Source organism: Solanum dulcamara, chromosome 8 (genome assembly GCF_947179165.1).
Source record: "Solanum dulcamara chromosome 8, daSolDulc1.2, whole genome shotgun sequence".
In the NCBI taxonomy this organism is placed as follows: Eukaryota; Viridiplantae; Streptophyta; class Magnoliopsida; order Solanales; family Solanaceae; genus Solanum; species Solanum dulcamara.
In genome coordinates, this window is record NC_077244.1 from 1,133,903 (window position 1) to 1,154,530 (window position 20,628).

At 35.8% G+C, this 20,628-nt stretch overlaps 1 protein-coding gene across 1 annotated transcript; it reads right to left on the reverse strand.

Moving 5' to 3' along the window:
• Positions 1 to 354: 354 nt before the first annotated feature.
• LOC129899552 (putative E3 ubiquitin-protein ligase XBAT35) lies at positions 355 to 8,821 on the reverse strand. The gene is made up of 9 exons (XM_055974555.1): positions 8,530 to 8,821; positions 7,009 to 7,123; positions 6,744 to 6,824; positions 6,261 to 6,349; positions 6,034 to 6,125; positions 5,380 to 5,461; positions 3,932 to 4,034; positions 2,692 to 2,777; positions 355 to 1,436 (listed from the first exon to the last, which is right to left on the reverse strand). The coding sequence occupies exons 1-9, from the start codon at positions 8,629 to 8,631 to the stop codon at positions 525 to 527; spliced, it is 1,662 nt and encodes a 553-aa protein (XP_055830530.1). The 5' UTR covers positions 8,632 to 8,821; the 3' UTR covers positions 355 to 524.
• Between the last annotated feature and the right edge of the window lie 11,807 nt (positions 8,822 to 20,628).

Sequence of the window (20,628 nt, forward strand, 5' to 3'; positions counted from 1 at the left end):
AAATATGTAAATGCCACAAAAAAGGTGTGTACAAAGAAGTACTCACAAGTGTAAGAATAGCGGAAGTAAAAGAAGTTTTCTATAACTGTGGGTTTATACAAGGGATCTTTACCTTGACCTGAGGATCTATCAGAAACAACCTTTCTACCCTACAAAAGTAGGGGTAAGGTCTGCGTACCCCACTTATGGGATTATACTGGGTACGTTGTTGTATCTTTACCTTGAGCTGGCAAATGTTTACCTAAATTATGCATGAACAAACTAATAATATACTTGATTAGATTCCACAATGTATATTATTCGAAACTAGCTAGTGAGCGAGTCAACTGAAACTGTACCTATGGAGAAGAATGATAAAGTGCAAGTATTATAACATAAAAATGAGTAATTAAGACGGACCATAAGAATGAATTTGAAGTGACATAAGATTACGTTGCCCACGAATGTAGTTTATTATGATATCTAGGTTCGATATTCTAGAAGAACGACATGATAATAAGGAATGTAAACGATATATTTACCTCTCAAACAGAGTAGAGCTTTATAACCATGTCGATTTTTACTCTACAAACGGGGCATTCCCCTTTCTTGGATTTGATCTGGTTCAAACACTGCATACAGCCAACCATGTGACCACAAGGTACACAGGCTCCTTCAACAGAAGCTTCCCAACATATTATACACAGTGCAGGCTCATGTGCGTTTTCCTTTTGAGTCGTAACAAAAGCTGTTTTTTGCTCCACAGGAGGATTCGACAGGTGCAATGGGCTAAGATCTATAACCGGATAATGAAAGCCTTCAACCTCTTCCGGCACTGGTGGAGCTGAAGGAGCAGCAAAATCAAAAGCAGGATCGTTGCCCTGATTTCGAGTTTCAGCGTTTTCAACTGGATAGACAAAAGGCCTAAATTCAGGTGCATGGCCCGAGGATTCTGTTTTGTCCTTTGTAGTGTTTTCCCATCCTTGATAATGAACTTCAGCTGAGGCATCTCTACGTCCCTGCCGAGGCTCGGGCACGTCCCATCCATTGTACTCTTCTACAGCAGGCTCGTCGATCCATCCGCTGCAGCTTAGTTCAGAGGATGTGGATTTAGAAAGTGATTGTTGTCGTCGTTGACTGGATACATCTGCGGTATTTCCCCATCCATTTTCTTGGACCTTAGTTCGGTCATCTGTCCAATCATGGTTTGTAATTTCAGATCTAGGCTCGGATCTGACAAGTGAACCCCATCCGCTGTGAGCAGAATCATCGGTGTTGTTACACCAGTCATTTTCATTTTTTACTCCGGAGCTCTGTCCATCATGATGTAAAATCTTGTTTTCTTTAGCAGAATCAATGGATGCATTGATTCCAATTGCTAGTTCCTTTGCTTGTGCAGCAGTTTCAGATTGTGTCACTGCGGTTTGGGTATTTTGTGGTAAGCGGGAAGGCAGGACCTGTAATACTAACATGTGGTAAAGCCCCGGAGGTTGCTTCTACTCTATCCTCTATGTGCATCATAAATAAACGGAAAAGGATCAAAAGTCCCCCCTACTATATGATGTGTCATAATTTTACCCTCCATTATACTTTGGGATCATGGATACCCATGTCATTAGCAAATCGCCTCGTATAAAGTCCAGAGAAAATATGAGACAATTTGCTATCAACAAGGATATGGATGGCTCCAAAGTATATAAAATGGTCAAATTAAGGTATTTCGTATAGTAGAGGGGTAGATTTGGACCTTTTCCCTAAAATAAATATATAGAGAGAACATGTATAGCAACAACAACAACATACCCAATGTAATCCACAAGTGGAGTCTAGGGAGGGTAATGTGTATGTAGACCTTACCCCTACCTTGCGAGGTAGAGAGGCTGTTTTCGATAGACCCTCACTCAAGGACAAGAATATCAAAGCAGTTCAGGAAAAGAAATAACAAAAGTAAAGAAGCCACAACAAAATACTAAAGATAGCAAGACAAAACATTCTGAAAAAAAAGGAACAATAATTACAACATAATAATACTATAATCGAAGTACGAGAAACAACAAATAGTAACAGAAATAGAAGCACAAGCAACTACAAGAATAATACTATGACTATGAAAGAACATGCATGGCACCTCAGGAAAAGAAACCACACAAGAGAATGATGCTATGTTTAAACAGATTCAGCTGATATTACGCGCAGTACCATGTTAGATATTTAGTTGATCACTGTTTTATTCAGCTCCGAAAGCATCAAGTTTATGATTCAAGAACACTATATCCTCTTTCTTAACCAAAAATATTCCGGCTCCAATTTCACAGTTGAATTGGAACAAAAAAAAAGAAGAAAAAACACAAGACAATTTTATCAGTTCGAAGTTGGTATTTTATACCCGTAGTCATCTTCATTATCTCCAGCTTTCACTTTTAAACTTAATTTCTTCGATTATACACACTTTCTATGTCCAGCATATGCAGCAGTTTTACAATAAAACTGCATGCCATCAGCTTCTACTAAGAAAATAGCAAAGACTAAGTTTAGCAAATATAATTTTAACTGGTCTACCTTTCTTATCCAAGTGAAAATAAGGCAATAAAGCACAATGCACATATTTCAAACATGACTTGTTTTATATCGCATGTTACAGACTCATCTGATGAACAAGCAACAGATACAGAATTGGTAAAAAGGTATGATTCGGTCAGAGTTGGTAATTACCTCAATTGCAGCAATACATGCTCTGTGCAACAATTGAAGCTGTTGTTGCTCAGAGTCGCTCACTGATGTAAACTTATATCGAGCATCTGATATGAAAGAAGCAAAATCAAAGAACTATTATAAAGTCTATTCTGAAAAGAGGCCTTTACCTGAAATAATATTAAATAAGAGGTTTTTTCGATGAAATAACTTAAGTAAACTAAGTCCACTTGTTGGTCCCAGTAAAGTTTTTTACTTCTAGGAGAAAAACTCACCCACTCTACATTCTAGCATTAAGTAAATCTGCATAGCTACCTAAGACACAAATCAGAGCTATTAGTTTATCAAGGAATCTAAGTTGCTCAGACTCTTCACTTTCGGTGCCGTACCCATGTCGACACAACAAGGGTATGGGTGTGGGATCCATACTGGATTTGGTCAACCGATTTTGGGTACTTGACGGCAAAATTCGAGAGATACCTATGGTTTCTGTAATCAAAACAAAAGCTAAGATGAATTGAAGAAAATGGAATAGCTATTTTCCCTTTCCTTTTCCTTTTATCTCCTTCTGGGATTCTCCTTAGAATACCTGGTAAGTTTTCCACTCTCATAATTTAGACATATAACTCTATTTTTAGATAAATTATTTTTAGCCGAATCCCCACATCCTTATCCGTACCTGGATCTGTACCCCTGAATCTTAAGACTAGACCATGAAGGATCCGACCTCTAGATCCACACTCGAGTCCGAGCAACTTAGCAAGTAAGACAAGTGCAATTCAGAATTTGTGTTTTGAGACGAAATTCTGAAACCTACACATTTGACTAATAGCACGCATCTTTGTTTACTCCTGAACATGAAGTTTCACAAGCATCTACATATCAATTTGATCCTATAAAATAAAATCTGTTGGCTCTATTTTTGGCCTGCAACTTAACAACATCTGGAAGGTGCTCACTTGTCCAGTACTAAAAAGAGTTTTTTCCTTTAATCAGGTAACATTATTGTCCAGTACTAAAAAGAGTTCTACAGCGACTGCATATATGACGACCATTTGATGGAGTAAGCACATCAGTACCTCAAACCCAATAAACTGAAAATTAACAAAATATATATTCTGCATTAAAGCTTTAGCTTGTAGAGGAATTTCTCTTGAGGCATGTAAATTAACTGCCCATTGATGATTGTGGATAAGAATAAAAGGCTTTCTCCATTCAACAAGACCACCTACAGAAAGTAATTTCAGAGAAAGAGTATTACTACTGGTCTTGTCAAAAATTATCAGCACAGGATCTGATCGTTGCCACCTTATCTCTTCAACAATAGCCTTCCATAAGACGATAACATTACGAGGCTGGGCATCCTGTTCAACAAAACATCATTTCAGTAAATCTGCCAATTTTATAGAAGGAACAAAAAGTACTCCTCTGTCCTAATTTATGTGATATAGTTTGACTAGGCTCAAAGTTTAAAAAATATGGAATATGAGAAGACTTTGCAATGTTCGAAAGCTACCCTTGAAATAAATAAATTTTTAAATAGAAGAGTACACCTTTGTGGATTTTTTGCCAAATAAATGGGGCCAAACATGGGTTAAATATTGATAGTGTCATTAACATTTGTCAAATAAAGAAATGTGTTATTCTTTTTGGAACTGACTAAAAAGAAAAGTGTGTCACATAAATTGGGACACAGATTATAAGAGTACTTCATTGAATTGTCAGCTAACTCTAACTAGTTTGGTTTTGAGCGGTAGTTGTTGTTGCTTCATTGAAGTCTCAACCAAGCACAGAGAGAGAGGAAGGATAACTTTGACACTTGGGAAGTTGGCGAATTTCAAAACCTCGGTGCACTATTCTATAAGCAGAACATTTCACTGACAAACCTGGACACTTTTCAAGTGGGATGGACAGGGACAAGGACTTTTTTCCTATGTTGCTTTGACTCTTCAAAATATTGATGGGTGCGTGTCGGATCCTTCAAAAGTAGTGCATTTTTGAAGGATTCGTCCAGGGTGCAGCATCATTTTTGTAGAGTCCGAGCAACATAGCTTTTTTCAGTTAAATAATTCGACCACAGCATATACTGAGGATAGAGAATAATGTTTCTTCCTACTCAGTATGAACACCCAGTACACTGAAAATGCTTATTGCTTTGTTTGGTTAACAGCAAGAGGCTCATATTCACACACTGCTTAATTCTCTACTCTTTGCTTTCCACTTACAATCTAGGAGTCTTTCCCAAAAAATCAATAAAATTATTACTCCATCGGAAAAAGATGTTAGATACATCAGTAAAATTATTGCTTTCTCATTAGTTATGATTCAGTTTACATTGTAAGTCCCAAGTTTTTTCATTTTCGCCTGGAAAAAAAGAAACAATACTGAGTTAAATACTACTTGAACATGAAAAACAGGTTTATAGTATTGGTTATGTAAAAGTGGCATGCTGGCTCATATATTGATTCTGCTCAAACTTCACAAAGATACAATGTACCTACGTTTAGGTCCAGCTCTCATAGCAAAAACTACCCTACTCCTCGAGTTTTGAACATCACTCATTAACCATCCACAGAAATCCTTGCTTGATAGACGTCATCTCAAAAATTCTCTAAAGATGGTACAAGCTAAAAGAGAGGTACCTCACAACATTGCTAGAAGAGTTTGTGAAAGAAAGAACTATTGTTGGTCAATAAGTCGTTTATTTACCTGTAACGATGAGTAAATCGCCAGCTCTAATTTAAGAGGCTTCGTAGGATCAGCTATACCACAAGGTATGAGTACAACCCAACTGCAATTATAACCATTTGTCAGCAAGCACACAAGACAGCTTACAACAGCAACAACTACGCTTAGGATGTGATTGGTATAAAGGAAAATGTTTTTTGGGAAAATAAGTATTTTTCTTACTAATTTCTGGTGTTTGGTAAATATGCAGAAAATATAATCTCAAAACCATTTGTATATAATTCTGGAGAACATTATTGGGTTGACGTGAGGGTTAGGGGTTTGGGAGTGGGGTGTGTTGGGGCAGGGGATTAGAAAATTAGTGTTGGATGTCATTTATGGAACTTGTTTTTCCTTTTTCCGCTAGGGAAGTCATTTTCCTCATTTTAAGGAACTTGTTTTCCTAGAGAAAGAATTTCAAACAAATTTGACAACCAAACAGGAGAAAATTGGAAAACATTTCCGCACCAAACATAACCTTAGTCCCAGACAGGTTGAACGAGACTGCTTACATATGCCTATTTCAACAGCCTTTGGCAGAATAAATTTTTTGAACTTTGCAGCATTATATAGAGAAGAGTTCAAAGCACAAACAAGGGGCGCTTATACGAAAAGCCAAGTTAGAATCATACTGACATCTTCCTAGATAAAAATTGAGGAGCTAAAGCTTCAAGAAACCCTGGACCATAGAACTCCCTCATCCAGCCCGAGAAAATGCAGATTTGTCTCTAAAAGTGAAAGCAAAACCAGGATAAATGAATTTGCAAACATATAATCCAAGTCAAGAAAAGGCAGGAAAATACAAATAATCATGTGCATTCAATGTTAATGTAATTAAAGCTTGAAACTAATATCAAATACACCTCAATAGTACGGACGACATCGCTAAAACCCTTTGCTCGAGCAACTTCAAGTGGAGTTTGGCAAGCATCGTTCTTGATCAACGGGTTTGCTAGTAAATGAGTTTCATAGTAAATTAGCTACATATATTCAGCAGATGAAAACTATGCAAAAATGATACTCCCTCCGTTCCAATTTATGTGATGGTGAATTAATGTGGTGGTGTTTGAGTGGTACAAAGTTTAAGAAAGAAAAAAGTATGGTCTAAAATAAGTCATCGATATTTGTGTGGCTATAAGTCATCTAATTAGGGGTATAATGAGCATTTTAAAGTTAAATTGGATCAAATACAGAAAGGTGTCATCTTTTTGGGACTGACTAAAAAGGAAAGATTGTCACATAAATTGGAATGGAAGGAGTACTAAATTATCCACAAATGCAGTCTGGATTCATCTATAGAACAAAAGGAGAAACCATATTCACTTTGGAAAACTCTAAATATGCACCTCCATAGGAAAGAAGCAATTGCACAGTATCATCCAGACCTCTCTTAGCTGCATGATGTAGCGCAGTCCCAGCATGATATCCTGAAGAAAGCAAGGACTTGGACTAATGATTATCGTTATAATTAAAGCAGATTACTAAGTTAGCACCTATTACAAAAAAGTACTGAGGGTCGTGATCCTTCAAACCTGTTGACTTAAAATTCTAGAACCGTCTCTAGTGACAAGTCCAAAATTATAAGATTACAATTGGCAGAGAAAGGCACACCTGGCCGGTAAGCATTGACATTAGCACCGAGCTCAAGCAAAGTTTTTGCAACATTCAAGCCATTTGGCTTCCTGCACGCTATAATCAATGGTGTCTTTCCTTCTTTGTCGATCCACTGATTCAATGGGGGCACAAAAAATTACATTTAGTATATACAGATAACTTATATACCCTCCTAAAAGCCAAATCTCTCTTATGTTCACCAAAACAGGAGTTGATGTAGAGCTAAACTTTACAAGTAAATCGGTGCATAGAACTTGTATACTACATACTTGCACCAGTAAAGAGATTACTTATAACACAACCTAAAAATTGAATTTTTTGTATATTTGCCAAAAGGGTATTGCTACAGAGTTATATTCTTCGATTAAATCGGGTGCAGATGTGCCTACAAACTTGTACCAGTAAAACGAATACTTATAGCATCTCCTAAAAGCTAAATCTTTTTGTATATTCATGGAAAGGGTGTTGATATAGAGTAAAATGCTTCAAGTAAATTCGGTGCATTTGTGAATTTGTATACCTCCATACTTAAACCAGTCAAAAGATTGCTACCTTTTTTAAGACATATATACATAAATAGACACTCAAACTATGCCTCAACTGGATAGTAAACACTCCAACTTTGAGATTGCATATCTAGACATCTCAACTTGTCTCCACTGTGTCAATTGTACACTTCAACTTACAAAATGATCATCTAGACACCTCCAAAATTTATGTGTCACGTCAACGTTAGGTGTCCACGAGATATAGTGGGGACGATTTGGAGCATTTAGTTGCCAGTTGAGACCAAAAAGGGTGTTGATACAAAGCTAGAATTTTCAAGTACATTGTGGTACATAAGTGAATATATATTCCTTAAGACTTGCAACAGTGACAAAAATTACTTATGGAATCTTCTAAAGGTTGAATCTTTTTCATATTTACCAAAAAGGGTACAGATAAAAAGCTAAAAATTTCAAGAAAATTTTGATACATGAGTGAATTTATATACCTCAAGACTGGCACCAGAGATTTTTTTTTCTGAAGGCATCTCCTAAAAATTGAATCTTTTCAATATTCACCAAAAAGGATGTTGATAAAAAGCTAAAATTTTGATATATGAGTGAATTTATATACCTCAAGACTGGCACCAGAGATTTTTTTTTTCTAAAGGCATCTCCTAAAAATTGAATCCTTTTCATATCCACCAAAAAGGGTGTTGATAAAAAGCTAAAATTTTGATACATGAGTGAATTTATACACCTCAAGACTGGAACCAGAGATTTTTTTTCTAAAGGTATCTCTTAAAAGTTGAATCTTTTTCATATTCACCAAAAAGGGTGTCGATAAAAAGCTAAGAATTTCAAGAAAATTGGGTACATGGGTATATTTGTATACTTCAAGACTTGCACCAGTGACAAAAATTACTCATGGCATCTCCCAAAAGTTGAATCTTCTTCAAATTCACCAAAAAGGGTATCAACAAAAAGCTAAAAATTTCAAGAAAATTTTGATACATGGGTGCAAATTACATACCTCAAGACTTGCACCATCATTGTGAATAGCTTTGATAGATTCAACATTTCCTTGAATGACTTGTTGATACAGTAACTCATCTTTCGATTGTTGTTGCCCCATTAATGAAATTGCTAAAGATTTCACTTCAAATATGAGAGAATTTTATGTGCAATCATTTGTATTTATGTGGCATAATCTGCACTTCCTGCCACTGAAAACAAAACCAGGTCTCTGTAGAAAGGGGGAATTTTTGAGGCTATCAGAGACGGAGAAAGTTTCCACGTTTCCTTGTACTAATACAAATAGTTTAAATATATTGTTAGTTATACGTATACTGTTTCAGTTATATTTTCGATCCAAGTAAATGGCAAAATAAGTCCAAAAAAAAATGGTGAGACTCTAAGACATGCCCCCCCAGCTTATTAAAGAGGTTCTCATTAACGTTTTTCAGAACAATCAACCTAAAGCCATAAGACGACAATACTCATGTCTAACACACACGAAAAATTAAGAGACTCGCCTAATTCCTAAAAATTGGCCTCTAAATTGCAAAAAAAGTTGTAAAATGGTGAGAATCTACCACATGCTTCCCCAACTCATTATGGAGGTTCTCATTAAGTTTTTTCTGAACAATCGACTGAGAACCATAAGGGAACAATACTCATGGGCTAACACATACGAAAAACTACGAAAGTCGCCTACTTGCTATAAAATGACCCCTAAATGGCAAAAGTCGTAAAAAAATGGTGAGACTCTAAGACATGCTCCTCCAACTCATTATGGAGGTTCTCATTAAGTTTTTTCAGAACAATCGACCGAGCGCCATAAGGCGACATGTAACACCCCTCAAGTTCCTAGCCTAAACTAACTCTAAAAAGATCAGAAAATTTGCACTAAATCAGGACCACGAGATCCATCACGGACTGTACTCGTCTTCATGACCCATGGAAAGGAGTCGAATAAATAACAGAAAGTAAGGGAGAAGTTCACGAGAGGGACCACGACTCGAGGTGAGCATCACAGACCGTAGTCCCTTCCGTGGAGTTGACCCCCAAGACCCCTTAAGTTGGGAGATGACTAAGCGAGATGTTCACGATCTGTAATGGTGTTCACGGACCGTGAAGAGCATGATTCACGGCATATTCATAGCATTTTAGAGGTCGCACAAGCGGAATTAGGCGATTTTCTCATTTTTTTTGTATTTGTTAGCTCATAAATATTTTTATGATATGGATTTCGGTCAATTTTTTCTGAAACCTTTATGGGACCCTTTGTAAGTGTCCGTGGGAGCGGTACGTGTAGCCTCGGTACGATCCACGGCGTATTAAGAGCATTTAGGGGACAAAAAATTAGGCGATTTTCTCATTTTTGTGTGTGTTAGCCCATAAATATTTTGGTGCTATGTCTTTCAGTCAAAGTTTTTTCAAAACATTTATAGGACCCTTCATAAGTACCCGGAGGAGAAGTACATGTAGCGTCGACACTATCCATGATTTATTTATAACATTTAGGGGGTGCAAAAGCAGAAATTAGGCAATTTTTTTTATTTTTCGTATGTGTTAGTCTATAAATATTTTGGTGATATGGCTTTAGGTCAAAAAAAAAAGGAAACCTTTATGGGACCCTCCATAGGCACCCGGGGGATCAGTATGTGTAGCTTCGTCATGATTCATGACGTATTCATAGCATTTGGGGCCCGAACAAGCGGAATTAGATGATTTTCTCATTTTTAATGTGTTTTAGCCCATTAATATTTTGGTGATATGACTTTCGGTCAATTTTTTCTAAAACCTTTATGGTACCTTCCATAAGTACCCGGAAAGAAGTACGTGTAGGCTCGGCTCGATCCATGATATATTCGTAGAATTTAGGGGTCGCACAAGCGGAATTAGGCGATTTTCTTATTTTTTGTGTGTGTTAGCCCATTAATATTTTGGTGATATGACTTTCAATTAATTTTTTTTGAAACCTTTATAGAACTATTTATAAGTACTTGGAAAACCAGTACATGCAGCCTAGGCACGATACACAACGTATTCATAGCATTTAGAGACCGCACAAGCTGAATTAGACAATTTTCTCATTTTTCGTGTGTGTTAATCCTTTATTTTTGGTGATATAGATTTCGGTCAAATATTTTTGTAAAACCTTTATGGAACCCTCCGTAAGTACATGAGAAAGCAATACGTCTATCCTCGGCATAATACATGTCCTATTCATACCATTTAGGGGTTGCACAAGTGAAATTAGACGATTTTCTCATTTTATCGTGTGTAATAGCCCATAAATATTTTAGTGGTGTGGTTTTCAGTCAATTCTTCTCCGAAACCTTTATAGGACCATCCATATGTACTCGGGGGAGCATTGGGTATAGCCTAGACACAATTTATGACATATTCATTGTATTTTAGGGTCGCACAAGTAGAATTAGGCGATTTTCTCATTTTTTATGTTTGTTAAACCATAAATATTTTGGTGATATGAATTTTGGTCTATTTTTTTCAAAACCTTTATGGGACTGTCACAACCCAACTCCATAGGCCGTGACTGTTGCCCGAACTGGACATCCATACACATATCTGTTATTTATAACCAATTCACAACTAAACATGATATGAGACTTAAGGAAATAGGATGTCATATCAAAACTATCCCATAGTTATATATTAATGCGACCTGTCTCCTGAGAAGTTATAACATCAAAGGTAATGTGGTACGTAAGCCGACAAAGCTGCCACTACACATCACATTCCAAAATATACATATATATACGCAAGCCGACAAGGCTGTCACTATGAATAGGAATGTTCCAAAATATAAGTCATACTAGTACAGATGGATAACATCTATATACCACCCACATATATATCTACAGACCTCTAAGAATACCAATAGTAGCGTATGATAGAACAGGGCCCTGCCGTACCCATGGATAAATAAATATATACATCAAAGTATCTATACCGAAATTCTAGGCTCCGAAACAATGGAGCACTTCCAAAATAACTGAGTGGAAATCCTAAGCTAACGGATCCCCGAAATGAATATCTGTACCTGCAGGCATGAAACACAGCCCCCCGAAGAGAGGGGGTCAGTACAAAATATATACTGAGTATATAAAGCATAACATACCATAAATGAGATCACATCTAAAGTAGAGATTTAGGAAACAAGCATGTAAATCAAGAAATCAATATACCTGCATTTTATAACCAAGTTATACCTATCATTGTCATATGTCGTACCCAACCCATCATGGGACTTGGTGAATAAAGTCACTTCATCATATTATTATATCATCACATCATCATATCGTCATATACATATATCGTACCCGGCCCTCTAGTAAGGGACTCGGTGAATAAAGTTGTGTATACATATACCGTACCCAGTCCATCGTGGGACTCAGTGCCATAATCATATCATTGCATCATCATATACCGTACCCGGCCCTAGTGAGGGACTCGGTGAATAATGTAGTAAAATATGCGTACCCGGCCCTAGCGAGGGACTCGGTGGATAATGTAGTGGAACCAGACATGATAACGTACCTGGCCTATCGTAGGACTCGGTGGATAATACAATAATAATATGTACGAATAGGGTATCATTAGCAACCATATGTAATTTGATCATCATCGGAGACTTAATGGAATAATCAAAACGAACCATCATTTGAAAACCAAGACAATAGTCATTTCAAGTACTATTCTATTGTTATTATGAATTATACCAAAAATGGATTATATAGAAATATGAATTATACCAAAATATGAGTTATACCAACTAGGCCGGCTGGAAGCATACACATGAGTCAAGACATAACGATATAAGTTATGGAAATCACGAACATTAGCCATCCGAGTGTATCTATGAATGAGAGTTTCCTTGGAATTTAAACATGCGTCTTCCATTTGTTTCATATGGATCATGCCAAAAGAAAGAAAAGATAAGCTTTACATACTTTTAATGTTTATCCGCACACAACATGTATATGCTTCCCCATACCTATGTTAATACGTTAAGCATTATGGTTAGGCTATGGAAAGGCATAAAACGTACTCTATCATTAGTAGGTTATTTCTGAAAATTTGGACAGCACCTCCCCTGAACTTCATCACCATTTTTCGAGTATATAAAAGAAAAAAATGGGTTTTAGAGCCTAAATGGAAGTTTTATATCTATGAAATAGCTTTCCAGAACATTTTTAATCACTCAAAACAGAGCTTTACACAAGGAGTTATGCTAAAATTACTAACAGCATTCCCATCCCATAAACGGGTTTGCCAAACAAAAGTCTAAACAACAACTCCCTTAATATTTTAGGCTACAATACTAACTACAACATTACTCGAAATTAATCCATCATTCTTAGCTTAGAACATCCCCAATATGTCCGAAACATTAACATATACAATTCCTTCACTTTTAACACATAATTCATGACAATAATAGCAACAACGACAATCAACCCAATCCAATTCAAACAACTCCAAATCTGTCCATTTTAATATCAACACTAATCATGGGGTTTTCTTGCTTCCAATACCATTTAATACAAGTGAATATCTTCATTATAACATTATTGGTAAGTTAAGATAGCCCACATTCATAACACTCAACAACAATTCCAATCCACATACAACTACTACATCTTTCAATTATCCTTAATGATCCATAGTCTTGACGTTTTTTCGAAACAATCCTAAAACATCCCAACCAACATATAATGCAACATAAAACCTTAATTATCATTAATCTTTCAAGCTCAACAAGAACAACTATAATATGTCAAAACAGCCCCTAATTAACAACATAAGGAGACTCAAAACCTTGCGATGACCTGTGAACACACCAAGGAGACTACATACGATTTTACACCTTATGTCGTATTAACTTTTCTTCCAATTTTGCTGAACCATAGCAGCATCCACACACAACCACAACATCATTCATTCATATGCAAGAAATTCATGTTAATATCACCACAAGTTCTACAACAATCCATAACAAATTCAACCTCAACCTTAACGATTTAATTCCTTCATCCTCCTTACATAAACCATGATAACAACAACCAAATATTAAATAAATCAATTCATCATTTTCAACTAAGCAGCCCCCTAACAAGGCTCAACAACACTTCAACATCAACACTCCTAGTTTCATATATTCATCAACTTACAAAAGTTTAAATTGCTTCCAAGATGAGGAAAAAGATGAAATCTTACCTTAGGCTAAAAAGGCACAATTTTCCTTGGACTTGAGGTCTTGCTTCATCAAAGTTTTTGCAACTCTAAATACTCCAACCTTGCTGCCATTTACATGAGAAATAACCACACTTCACCCTTTAATTTCTCCTTTAAGCTCCACCTTGGCTGAGAGCCCTTCTCTCTACCTCCCTCACTTCTCTCTCTAAACTGCTTTGGTCAAAAGAATGAAATGAATGCATTTTCAGCATTATCCTTTAAGACATAGTCTTAATATGATATACATGTGCATCCCCTAACCTTTCACGTGACCCCTCTACATGTCTTCTATCTACTTAATTACTTAACTAGTTTAGGAGGGGACCACACAATTACCTAGGTTAATTAGTTTAATCAACCCCTAATTTTTACCTAGTCATCTAATCCCAAATAAATGAATTACTAGTCTCCAAAATATATTCTAATTAGAATTGGGAATTAAAGATTTCTATTCCGAAAACGATCCCGTCTTTAACTTGAGTCGATTCTCTTGCAAATGACTCGACGTATAAAAATACGGAATATAACATGTTCATTAGCTCACGAATAGTCCAATGCAAAAAACTAAAATAAAATATAACAATTACCATACTATTTAAGACTTTTTTTAGCCTACTTATAGTGATAAAGGGCGGTGGAGTAGTCCTGCCACTTCTCCACCACGTGTCTACTTGTGGCCAATGCCTTTGTTTAGTAAAATGGTCATATATCTTGATACCGATATCGAATAAATTACCATCACCTATGGTTAGAAAGATAATCAAATTATCTACAACTTTAATTTTAAGAGTTTTCCGAAATTCCCAAACAATGATATCGTTATGGTCTCCCCAAGTCAGATCACCTGAAAACGTAACTTAAAATATCTTTTTGGAGGGCTTACACTTAGATTTGACCCAAGGTTCCTTGTTGAGTTGTGTTTAACTTCACATATATTATCCATATTAATTATCATATGTCTTTTTATAAAAATTCCATTATCTGGGCTCCACCTTAGCTCACGATTAAGCCATCTATAGCCATAGTAAGATAAAAAAAATCTGGGGTGTAACAGGGACCCTCCGTAAGTACCCGTGGGATCAGTACGTGTAGCCTCATCATGATCCACGACATAGCATTTAGGGGTTGCACAATCAAAATTAGGCATTTTTCACATTTTTCATGTGTGTTAGCCCATGACCATTTTGGTAATATAACTTTCGGTCAATTTTTTTTCAGAAACCTTTATGGACCTTTCGTAAGTACCCGTGGGAGAAGTTTGTATAGCCTTGACACGATCCATGTCTTATTCATATCATTTAGGGGCCGCACAAGCAAAATTAGGCAATGTTTTTATTTTTTGTATGTGTTAGCCTATTAATATTTTGGTGATATGACTTTCGATAGAATTTTTTCTGAAACCTTTATAGGATCCTCTGTAAGTACATGTGGGAGAAATACATGTAGCCTTGACACGATCTACATCATATTCATAAAATTTAAGAGCCTCATAAGCGGAATTAGACGATTTTCTCATTTTTCGTGTACGTTAGCTAATGAATATTTTGGTGATATGACTTTCGATTAATTATTTTTGAAACCTATATATGACCCTCCATAAGTACTCGGGGGAAAATTACGCGTAGCCTTGGCACGATCAATGACATATCTATAAAATTTAGGAGACGCACAAGTAGAAATAGACAATTTCTCATTATTTTGTATGTGTTAGCCTATGAATATTTTGGTGATATGTATTTTCTTCAAAAAAATTCGAAATCTTTGTAGAACCCTCTATAAGTACCCAGGATAGCAGTACGTGTGACCGCGACATGATCCACAATGTATTCAGAGTATTTAGGGATCGCACAAGCGGAATTAGGCGATTTTCTCGTTTTCCGTGTGTGTTAGCCCATGAATATTTTGGTGATATTGTTTAAGTCAATTTTTTTTCAAAACCTTTATGGAATCTTCCATAAGTACTCGAAAGAGCAACACGTGTAGCCGGGTCATGATCCACGATATATTTATAGCATTTAGGGGCCGCACAAGCGAAATTATGTGATTTTCTCATTTTTTGTATGTGTTAGCCCATAATTTTGATGATATGGATTTCAGTCACAATTTTTTTTTGAAACCTTTATAGGACCCTTCAAAAGTACCCGGGGGAGCAGTACGTATATAGGGTCCGAACAAGCGAAATAGATAATTTTTTTATTTTTTGTGTTTGTTAGCCAATTAATATTTTGGTGATATAGGTTTTGGTTAATTTTTTTCTGAAATTTTTATGGGACCCTCGATAAGTGTAGCCTCGGAATGATCGATGATGTATTCATAGCATATAGGGGATACACAAGCGGAATTAGGCGATTTTCTTATTTTTTGTGTGTGAGTCCATTAATATTTTGGTTATATGACTTTCAGTTAAATTTTTTTTCCATACCTTTATAGGACTTTCCGTAAGTAATCAAGAGTGCAGTACTTGTAGCTTCGGGACGAAGCACTGTGTATTAAGAGCATTTAGGGGACGTTCAAGCGAAATTAGATGATTTTATCATTTTTTATGTGTGTTAGCAAATGAATATTTTGGTGATATGTCTTTCGGTCAATATTTTTCCAAAATATTTATGTGACCTAGCATCGGGACTATCCACGGCTGAATCATAAAATTTAGGGGCTGCACATGCAGAATTAGACAATTTTTTCATTTTTCATATGTGTTGTTAACTCATTAGTATTTTAGTGATATGACTTTCAGTTAATTTTTTTCAAAACTTTCATAGACCCTCCATAAGTACCCGGAAGAGAAACACATGTAGCATCGGTACGATCCATGGCGTGTTCATAACATTTAGGGGGCGTACATGCAGAATTAAGCGATTTTCTCATTTTTTGTGTGTTTTAGCCTATTAATATTTTGGTGATATAACTTTTGGTCAATTTTTTTCTGAAACCTTTATGGTACCTTCCATAATTACCCGGGAGAGAAGTACGTGTAGATTCAACACGATCCACGACATATTCATAACATTTAGGGGGTCCACGACATATCCACAACATGGCTTTTGTTTGATTTTTTACGAAACCTTTATAGGACCCTCTGTAAGTACCTGGGGGAGTAGTACGTGCAACTTCGGAATGATCCACGACATATTCATAGCATTTAGGGGCCGCACAAGCTGAATTAGACAATTTTCTCATTTTCATATGTATTGACCCATTGATATTTTGGTGATATGACTTTCCGTCAATTTTTTTAAAATTATTTATGGGACCCTCCATAAGTGTTCGGAGGAGCAGTACATGTAGCATCGGCATATCCATGACTTATTCATAGCATTTAGGGTCCGCACAAGTGGAATTAGGCATTTTTTTTTGATATTTCGAATGTGTTGACCCATTAATATTTTGGTGCTATGGCTTTCGGTCAATTTTTTTCTAACCTTTCATGGGACCCTTCGTAAGTACCCAGAGGAGAAGCACATGTAGCCTTGATACGATCTATGACACGCACATTCGAAATTAGGCGATTTTCTTATTTTTCATGTGTGTTAGTCGATGAATATTTTTATGATATGACTTTCGGTCAAAAATTTTACAAAACTTTTATTGGACCCTCTTTAAGTACCTAGGGGAGAAGTACGTGTAGCCTTGACATGATTCACAATATATTCAAAGTATTTAGGAGTCGCACAAATGGAATTAGGCGATTTTTCTCATTTGTTGTGTGTGTTAGCCCATGAATACTTTGGTGATATGTCTTTCGGTTAATATTTTTCAGAAACCTTTATGGGACCATTTATATGTAATCAGGGGAGTATATCATGTAACCTGGGCACGATCCATGGTTTATTCAAGCATTTAGGAACCGCACAAGCGGAATTAGACGACTTTCTTATTGTTTGTGTATGTTAGCCCATGAATACTTTGGTGCTATGGGTTTTAGTCAATTTTTCTCTGAAACCTTTATGGAACCCTCCGCAAGTATCCTAGAAAGAAACACATGTAGCCTCAACATGATCCACGACATATTCATAATATTTAAGGGCCGCACAAGTGCAATTAGAAGATTTTCTTATTTTTCGTGTGTTAATTCATGAATATTTTGGTGATATGACTTTTGGTTAATAAAAATTTAACACCTTATAGGACCTTCAGTAAGTACCCGAAAGAGTAGTACGTGTAGTATCGGCACAATTCACAACGTATTAATCTCATTTAGGGAAAGCACAAGCGGAACTAGGTGATTTTTCTCATTTTTTGTATGTGTTGGCCAATGAATATTTTAGTGTATGGTTTTTGGTCAACATTTTTCCGAAACCTTTATGGTACCCTCTGTAAGTATCAGGGGGAACAGTACGTGTTGCCTTTGCACAATTCACGCTGTATTTACAATATTTAAGAGCCGCACAAGAGGAATTAGGTGATTTTCTCATTTTCCTTGTGTGTTAGTCGATGAATATTTTGGTGATATGACTTTTGGTCAATTTCTTTTCTGAAACCTTTATGGTACCCTCAGTATAAACCCTAGGGATAAATATGTGCATCCTCGGCATGATCCACTTCATATTAATAATAGTTAGGGCCGCCCAAGCGGAATTATGCAATTTTTTTATTTTTCGTGTTTGTAAGCCAATGAATATTTTGGTGATATTACTTTTGGGTAAAAAAAAATTTGAAACATTTAAGGGACCCTCCCTAAGTATCCGTAGAAGAAGTACGTGTAGCCTCAGTAGGATCTACGGCATATTCATTGCATTTAGGGGTTGCACAAGTGAATTAAGCTATTTTTTTTTATGTGTGTTAGCCAGTGAATATTTTGATGATATGACTTTTGGTCAATTTTTCTCTAAAATTTTTATGGGACCCTCCGTAAATACCCGAGAGAGTAGTACGTGTAGCCTCAATACGATCTACGACATATTAATTGCATTTAGAGGCCGTACAAGCAAAATTAGACGATTCTCTCATTTTTCGCATGTGTTAGCCAATGAATATTTTGGTGATATGATTTTTGGTCAATTTTTTTCCAAAACCTTTATGTGACCTTTCATAAGTACCTAGGAGAGGAGTAGAGTAGCTTCGGTAAGATCCATAATATATTAATAACATTTAAGGCTGCACAAGCAGAATTAAATGATTTTTTTATTTTTCGTGTATGTTAGAGCATGAATATTTTGATGGTATTGCTTTTGGTCAATTTTTTTTGTAAACCTTAATGGAACCCTTTGTTAGTACCCAAGGGAGAAGTACGCTTAGCCATGGTACGATCCACGATATATTAATAGCATTTAGGTGCCGTAAAAACGGAATTAGGCAATTTTATCATTTGTCGTATGTGTTAGTCCTTGAATATTTTTGCGATATAACTTTCATTTATTTTTTTACCAAAATCTTTATGGGACCCTTCGTTAATACCTGGTGGAACAGTACGTATAACCTTAGCACAATCCACGGCATATTCATAACATTTAGGGGCCCCACATGCGGAATTAGGTAATTTTCTTATTTTTGTGTGTTAGCCCATGAATATTTTGGTGATATAACTTTTGGTCAATTTTTTTTAAAATATTTTTGGGACCCTCCGTAAGTTCCCATTGGAGCAATACGTGTAGTCTCGGCTCGATCCACGGAGTATTTATAGATTTAGGGGCCGCACAAGAGGAATTAAGTGATTTTTTTATTTTTCGTGTGTGTTAATCTATGAATATTTGAGTGATATAACTTTCGGTCGAAAAATTTCTGAAACCTTTATGGAACCTTTATTAGTATGGGAGGTGTAACATCCCCTAAAAACGTTGTATACGATGTTTCAATTTTTGCCTAAATATGATATAGCCTCTGTATTTTGGTCATAACTTTTCATAGGAATATCCAAATTGAGTGATTCAAATTTCTGAGTAACCACAAGATCATTACCTACAACTTTTATGAAGACCATATTTTAAGATTCGGAGGTTAAGTAGGTCAAATAAATTAATCTTTGTAAGGTAGGATGCTGTGACGGAAATGAGTGTTTATAGAAGAAAAATCATATCTCACTGTAGGTTTATCCAAATTTGTTGATTCTTGAATAATATGAAACTAGACTTCCATATCTATAATTCTTATGAAGACACCAAATCCTAATAAGGAATTTATCTTATTCAAACATAGCTCCCAAAAAGAGTATTCTGTCAAAAATAACTCATTTCACCTACCATAGAAAGATCTAGATACATTTGACATCACTCATGACATAAATTATCCTCCATTTAACATCATCCATGACATCAATATATTCCACTAAATTTTCAGATTTTTATTTATAATTATTTTATTTATTGTTAGGTCCTCTTTCCCACCTATAAATACCCACCTTATTTCCTCATTTTATTTATCAAGCTTTCTCAAGCAAATCTTCTCTCTATACACTTTTTTACACATTCTCAAATATAGTTTTAGTTCTCAGTAGTGAAGAAATACTATTCCGGTAATTCATATATTCCGGGTAGTACACAAAATATTCCGGCAAGGAGAGAAGCTAGGACTCAAGAGTGGTCATTAAGTCTTCCGGTACCAACTAAAGCTTCGGTTTCCAGGTATGTAAGGCTTCAATGAGAGTATTCCTTCTACTCTCATGCCTAAATTATTTTGAGTATATGATAAATTATATTTATTTTCTTTAAGATTTACTCTAAGTTATGTGAGTATTTATCCATGGGTTCTTCCACCCATGTAGTCCAAAAACTCTTTCAATTAAATCTCTCAATTTCAAGTAATTTTCTTATGGATAATTCTTATTTTTACTTAATAGCATGAATCATGGTTGAACTAATGATTATTGGTCTATTTTGATGCAATATTATTTCATATGTATAAATTGATGGTTTGCAAGTAATTTCTCTAT

Coding starts and splice junctions, on each gene's coding strand:
- LOC129899552 (XM_055974555.1), bottom strand. CDS start 8,631: ATGGGGCAACAACAATCGAAAGATGAGTTACTGTATCAACAAGTCATT. Junction 6,825..7,008: donor TGTCAATGCTTACCGGCCAG/GTGTGCCTTTCT, acceptor TGCTTTCTTCAG/GATATCATGCTGGGACTGCG. Junction 5,462..6,033: donor CAATTTTTATCTAGGAAGAT/GTCAGTATGATT, acceptor TTATAATTGCAG/TTGGGTTGTACTCATACCTT.